Genomic DNA, 7,455 nt, shown 5'->3' with positions numbered 1-7,455 from the left:
CAGGGTGAGAGTTTTACACTTTATATTGCTTACTTTAGTTCGCTCTGTTGCTCCTCTAATCATGCTTCACCTTGGAAGTCTCCCATAGGCATTTATAATCAATTCCAACTTGTACTATAGTGTCTTAGCTATCGAAGTTGTTTCTCTCTGCACTGATTAGCAAAAAGGCTTTTTTTGGAAAGTTTATTCACTTTGTGTTCCCTACAGTGCTCAACATAACAGATGCTCAATAAATGCTTATTGTATTAATGTGACTTTTTTTCTTTCTGCAATTCAATATGGATAATATTGGCAACAATTTAGGAGACCAAATGATCACTATTTTATTTTCAAAATTCATTTACATGAAATTTTCAGCATATTTCCTCTTAAGTTTATAATAAGATAAAAATCCCAAGGTTTAAAATCAGATATTGTCACAAAAAATTATTCCTCAGTTTTGAGGAAAATATTTCAATTCTATAAACACTGATATTTATAATATTTGTATATTTATATATACTATATACACACAACATGGCATCGTATTTAAATGTACAAAAGTTTAAATCATATTTTGCTACAGAATATCTGAAATTCAAACTAATGAAAAAATCCCTACACACTGATAACACTTGGGAAAAATAATGGCATGAAGTTTAATAATAATCATGCAGTATGTCTAGTAAACTTCAGATATGACAAATACTGTACATGTCAAATCCCAAATTTAAAGATGTGACTGATCTATTTTAATCATGCTAGAATCTAAATGCAAATCTGTAATTCTTAGGCAAAAGTGTTTTGTGGTAACCTATGAAACAGGAACAGAAAATATGTGGACAGATGTAACAGACTTTGTAATTCCTAAGAGACTATTATACTTGGCAACTTTCAAGAAAGCAAATTAGGCATTCCCCCCGAAATTAAAGTTCTTATGAACATTTTCATAAACACCAAATGAAGAAAATAAGAATACCTCAGGGATAATGAGTTGATTTTACCTTCTCAAGTTTAATTCCACAGATAACCCTTGATACAGTGCAGTTTCTCTGGGATATTTTTATTTTCTCCTGATTTAGTGGGGACATGTTTATTACCTCCCTGTTCCACGGAGGATTTAAGGTGGCCTAGCAGGTAAGATTCAGAAAATACCCAAAAGCACAATTACAGGTTAAACAAAAAGCAGAGAAGATAATCTGGGGGGCAAGCGCACAAAAAAATTTAAGGAAAGGTCGGGAAATAATAAACTAAAGTACTGTTATTCTCTCAGTGATTTCCTGGATGCATCACAAACTATGTTATTGGTAAGAAAATTACAAAAGTACCGGCAATAGAGATGGAGAACAGATTTCTTCAAGTTTTTGCTAATTCTGAAGCCCATGATTATCAAAATGTGTGTGCTTCAGTCAAATTTTCACTGATGCTAGACTGAGATTCTGGTTACTGTTGATGTAGGTGAACAAAATCTGGTTCCCTGACTCAGCTGAGAACTTGGTGCATGCATGGATACCCGCTGACGGACGGGTGGCTGCCAGTTTGGGTGTCACACGGCTGTTTCTGGGGTGGATGGCAGAGCGGCAGCCCAGCGGCATCAGCCCGGCCAGCTCCCCTTGAGCAGATCCAGCAGGATGGGTGGGAAGTGTGCTGAAGCGCAGGAGGCCCGCTGAGGCCACAGTCCCCTCTGCTGTCCGGGGCCGCAGAGTCCTGACCTCACCCCACTCCCGGGCTTGGGCAGAGAGGCATTCTGGGAGGAGTCAAAGGTAGCATTAAATAACTAGAGGGAAATAGGCACAGGTCTGTTCACCTCCATCCTGCAGGCCTAGCTTTCACCAAGCAGTAGAAAGATCCTGTGCCCAAAGGATGGATTAGGTAGAGGGAGCGAGGATGCAGGAAGGGCTTGGCAAAGTGGGGAGAAAAGGAAGGCAGCAGAACACTTGCTAGCAAGCGCGGCATTCGAGCTCCGACGGAGGACCAGAGCAGAGCAGAGATGGCCACCTGATGACTAAAACTGACTACTGCCTCCTTTCTTTCGGTTTCTTTTTCTAAGATGAGTGTTCCCAGGCTCACTGCAGTTCTGGGCAGGGTAGGAGGAATGAAGTTCAAGTTTACAGGCCTGCATGCAACAGTGGGTCCTGCAGACCTTGCACAAGGGATGGCAATGACAGCCAGACCAGACTGGAGTTTAGCAGTGGGGCCAAGGAGCGAGGAGTGACCGCTGCCCCTTCACAACACAGGAAGGGGCAGCCTATCCACTGGGCACTAAGTCTCAGGCTCGAAGTATTCTGAAAAGCCCCCTTTTGGGGGAGGGGGCAATACTGGGGATTAAACCCAGGGCCTTCACACTAGCTACATCCTCAGCTTTTTTTCATTTTTTTTTTTTGACCCAGGGTCTCACAAGTTGCTAAACTGCTCGAACTGCGTATGAACTTGCAGCCCTCCTGCCTCAGCTTCCCAAGTACTGGTATGATACAGGCGTGTGCCATCATGCCCAGCACAAATTTAACTTCATGAGAAAAATATGGAACAGCAGTGTTTGGGAGGCTGAGACAGGAGGACTGCCTTGAGATCAAGACTAGCTTAGGCAGCATAGTGGGTTTGAGGGCAGCCTGAGCTACAAAGCGAGACTCTGTCTCAGAAAAAAAAAAGGACTAGAGAAGAGTGGTTCAAGGTTAAACAATGGAAGGAGGAAGAGTCTGAGTCTGATATTATTAGTCTCATATCACCGATTTTTAAAATGTTACTTTGGAATTTGACTTTTAAAGAAAACTAAGTCTAATGTTGGAAAAGTATGGCAATAATTTTCATTAGTTAAGCCAGAACAAGAAACAAAATAAAGGTAAATCTTTTATAATTTTGTGCAGTAATCAAAGTACTAGACACTGGGCTAGGACAGGGTGGCACACACTGTAATGCCAGCAGTCTGGGAGGCTGGGCAAGAGGACTGAGTCTGAGCCCCGCCTGGGCAATGTAATAAATCAGCACGATCCCACCTCAGACTGAAAAGCGCTGGGGCTGTAGCTCAGTACGAAGGCCCTGGGATACAAAACCAAATCAAGTAACAGGATAAAAGGTCTTGGAAATTTTCAAGCCCTTTCTTCACATCTGCACACATTATCAGTGGTGGGCTTTTCCCTGGGAGCTGCCTCCTGAATGTCCTGTGCTGCGGCCCTTGAAGTTCTAACGCCCTCTGTGCTGCTCCAGGGCGGCTCCAAGGACCCGCAGAGCCCCAGCCGGCAGTGCTGGAACAGTGGGCACCTACAGCTGCAAAACTGTTAAAGAAACTGACAAGGGAGGAAGGAAGCAGGGGTTAGAACAGAAAGAAAAACAGTACATTTCAAAGTTCTAAAACAATATTGTCCACACAAGTTTAAGTATTGCATTGTTTCTCTTGTGTGAGAAACCCAAAGGGTAAATCAGGAGCAAAATCTAGGATAGACATTGGGAAGCAGAAAGAGCTTGTTCAAATGGGAAGGCAGTAAGGGAGAGGCCGAAGGAAAGGGAAGGAAGGAAAAAGGAAAAAAAGAATAATGTAGAAGGAAAAAATGGAAACAAAGATTTTGTAAATGGGGAGAGGAAGGGATGAAGGGAGGGGAGGGAATGGGAAAAAAGAAAAATCAACATATATTATGCACAGGTACAAATTCTCTATGATGAATCTGATCAGTATGTATGATAAACATGTACTAATAGGGCTGGGGATTTAGTTCAGCGGTTTCGCCGCCTACTGCACAAGCACAAGGACCCGAGTTCGATCCTTGAAACATTTTTTTTTGTACTAATAAAAAAATATAAAGTTGTCAGGCACGGTGGCACACATCTCTAATCCCAGCACTTGGGAGGCTGAGGCAGGAGAAATGCCATGAGTTCGAGGCCAGCCTGAACGTTGTCTCAAAAAAAGGAAGAACTTGTCTCAAAAAAAAGGTTAAAAACAAAAATAAAATGATATAGCCGGGGAGGTGGGTGGGATATGTAATCAATGTGTGAACTATACCTTCTACTATACAGTAGGATTAAGATATCTGTACTTTATGTATAAGTTTCTGCAATTTAAAAATTCTTTTGAATATTAAAGTACTCCATGGTCAGAAAAACATACTAAGTAAATATTCTAAAAATTGGGCTCCCAAACCCTTTAACTCTGGCGATTACCATCTCTGAGTTCCTCCTAGTACGGCTTAGGTTAGTAAACACGGTTAACCACTGGCATGCAGATGGCCCCAGTGTGAAAACAGAACTTTGAACAATTTCTACCAGCTAAACTCATTAATCTTACAGGGAAATACAATATCCATCAAGAAAGCACATGAATACCAGTGTCTAGTTTGTTTTCCCTAAAGCATAATGGGGAATTAAAAGGAAGAGCACAAACAATTCACTACCCTTCAGAGTATCACAGACCTGTGTGTGGAAGGCAATGCTGAGTCCTAACATTCAGACACCTGGATTCCAGTGGAGGAGATGAGGGTCCAGGACGGTGACATGATCTGACCAAGGTCACACAGCAAAGCTGGTGACTGAATTAGGTAACAGCTCAGATCTAGATCTGTTACCCTCCCAGCCCTCAAAGCAATTATCTTCTAAGTCATACTTCGTTGTTTATCCTAGCTGCACACAAAGAAGTGGAAAAACTACTTTTCCTTAAAAATGTGTTAGTTTTTACATTGTGCTATCTAAAAATATAAAAAATTCTAAATGAGTTACCCAACAGAATAAACCCTGAAATTTCAGACATAGAAAAATACAAGGAAGTTTTTTAGAACTCAGTTACCCAAAAGAATCCAGGCCCAGAGAAGGCAAACTGTTATCTCCCAAAACCACAAGGCTGAGATCCAGGTCACCGAAAAATGGAAAGCTATTCCTTTCAATAGTGCCTTATTCTTCTTGGGTATTGATTACAACCAAATAAAGCACAAATGTTCAATCACATGTGGTTTAGATATAGTGAAACTGTCAATAATAGAAATACGGGGAGAATGGGTAAATATCAGTTCTCTGGTTCATAAAAAGCTAACAGCATGACTGCTTGCTTACATTTTGAAGCAAGCACATTCAGGGTCTCAGGCCAAGCAATGTAACTAGATTCTACTGCTTGCCAATTCTGTAGATCAGCAGCCCGTATTGTCAGGCCTAAACCTGAGAATGGTTTTTACATTTTTAAAACACTGCAAAAAAATATGAAGACTATTCTGACAGAAACTACTCCTAGCTGAAGTTGAAATTATCTCCTAACTCACCCTTATGACATAAACATATTTTGCTTGACCTCCAGTGTATATTCAGAAAATACATGAAAACTGGGCTGGATATGTAAACACAGAAGGCTGTGTTAACATCTAAAAAGTAATTGGCTGGTTTATTCAACTTTATTGTAATTTGACTTTCTCCTGTTATTACATGGGGGGGACTGGTCTGTGGGTAACAATTACCAGGTCCAGTTAAATGAGATTTTATCACTAATGCAAGTGGGCATATAGTTGGATCTAATTATAATGTCTATGAAATCCATAAGAATATTTCAGATAGCTTATAATAAAATGACAGCAAATATCTATGATCAAAAATTGGTACCTTCTTTCCTTTAGGTCTCTTCTCTATCAAAAGTTTTCTCATGTCTCTCCAGGCCCCCTATAGCATGCTGTTGGATTTATTAATCGGTAGTTTTCAATCATGTTAATTACCTCAGTGACCACTCATCCGTATCACATTTGCAACCCCAAATAACAAATACACAAATCTTACCAGAACATATGGAAGTACTTCTAATGAGATATGAGACAATGAAATAGAAAATAATAAACCACACCTCTGGAAATAAGTAAAAATTAAATATTCCACTTATCAATCTGAATAAAACAATAAAGCAGACCACCTGTGTAAGTTTTCATAGTTTACTGCATTATTCAGCAAAAGACAGGAAGACTGCGCTGGGCCTGGTTTTCATAACGCTGCTGAGCACGACATGAGGACAAGCCCAGCTGAGCATGGGGGTGTGCCCTGGTAATCTCAGCATTCTGAGAGGCAGAGGGAAGATCACAAGTTCCAGCCCAGCCTGGGCAACTTAGTTTCGTTCCGCTACAGGTAAACTACCATCATTTCAATGTCCAAACTTGAAAGCAGGATCTTATCGTGTCAAGATTAAAATGTCTTACTTTAAAATAAAATAATTAGACTAACAATTCCTTTGTACAGTTCTCTTCAGCCACTCTGTCCTCTTGCTTGCTTTTGTAACTGGAAAGGAACAAATTTTCTATTCGAGTCAAAAATTCCTCAGCAATGAAGCGACTGGTTACTTTGGTCAGAGTTTTCCTCAGACACTCCAAAAGCTAGGAGGAAAAACAAAGTTTTATGTTTAAATACAAAGAAAAATTTAAGAGGGTTCGTATAACTATCACTATTTTATCCCTTCCCAAACTTCACATTTCTTAATGACCAAATGAGAAAATCCTCTGTAAGTGTGTTTGAAGATGGACCTGTGAGCAATAAACACAGGGTGGACTACGGCAAACCACTGTTGAGAGAAATACTTAGCTTAGTTCCTTTATAATTTAAGTTTTACATAAGGAGACAAACCTGGGTGGTACATGTAATGTTCTCTATTCTGGACAGATCTGTGACTCTGCTCCTTTCCTAGTAGTTGTAGAGTAGATTAATTTTGGGGAGTAAATAAATATCTTCAGGATGGGGATGTAGTATAGTATCTGATTCATGTACAAAGCCTGGGTTTGAGGGCCTCGAGTCGAAAAAAAAAAGCAAAAAGCTATGTACTTAAAAATTTAAGACTCTACCATTTCAAAATTAGGATGCTAGCTATGATCTTTTTTTTACAAATACACATCAGTCCTTGAACAGGACACAACAAAAAAGGGTAAAAAATAAAGAAAAGGTACATAATACATTTATATTTTCCAAATTGCTTCCAAAAAAACTCAAAGGACAAATGTTGCCAGTCTACTAATTTTAACTCATTACAGAAGCGCAATAAAAGAATTCCAAGCTCTTCCTAGAAGAATTAAATAAAATGACTACTTAAATTTAATTGTTGCATTTACATTATCATTCTTAAAAGTGATCAATTGTTAAGGCCAAAATGGAAACATGTTGCTTTTGAATTTAATAAAATGAGAAAAATATTCTCCACTGTGCACAATAATCATCTGCTAAGAAATTTACCAGCCAATACTGACAAATTTATTCTAATATAGTATTTTTCTATGTGAAGCTTTGGCAAGAAAACATATTCCTAATTATCTCCCAGAAATTAATTTTAGAAATGAAAAAGCAATAAAAGAACTCCACAGAAAATGTGTCCACAAAGCATTAGGCATCACAGGAGAACACACAGCGACGAACAGCTCTGGAATCTGTGAACAATGGTACCAATTAAAATGAAGGCAGCTTACCTTCTGTAAACAAGTCAGGTCGGAATCCTGGCGAAACATTTGATCCATGGGGACACTGCTGCAGGAAGAAAAC

The 7,455-nt window shown here is 39.5% G+C and overlaps 1 protein-coding gene across 7 annotated transcripts in view; it reads right to left on the bottom strand.

Moving 5' to 3' along the window:
* Window positions 1–5,856: 5,856 nt before the first annotated feature.
* Window positions 5,857–7,455, bottom strand: part of Mysm1 (Myb like, SWIRM and MPN domains 1) — a 40,037-nt gene continuing 38,438 nt past the window's right edge. For 5 of the 7 annotated variants that reach the window (XM_087214662.1, XM_013067406.3, XM_013067409.3 and 2 more), the window contains 2 exons: window positions 7,383–7,440; window positions 5,857–6,305 (listed from right to left, as the gene is read on the bottom strand). In XM_087214662.1, coding sequence (XP_087070788.1) covers window positions 6,147–6,305; window positions 7,383–7,440 — 217 coding nt within the window. In that variant the 3' untranslated portion in view covers window positions 5,857–6,146. The remainder of the gene's footprint in view (window positions 6,306–7,382; window positions 7,441–7,455) is intronic. The other 2 variants (XM_021248229.2, XM_087214664.1) reach the window with 1 other exon arrangement.

Source organism: Heterocephalus glaber, unplaced genomic scaffold (genome assembly GCF_053883595.1).
Source record: "Heterocephalus glaber isolate CG9 unplaced genomic scaffold, H.glaber_assembly_v1.0 deba00001447, whole genome shotgun sequence".
In the NCBI taxonomy this organism is placed as follows: domain Eukaryota; kingdom Metazoa; phylum Chordata; class Mammalia; order Rodentia; family Bathyergidae; genus Heterocephalus; species Heterocephalus glaber.
This window is presented reverse-complemented; position numbering and strand designations above follow the sequence as displayed.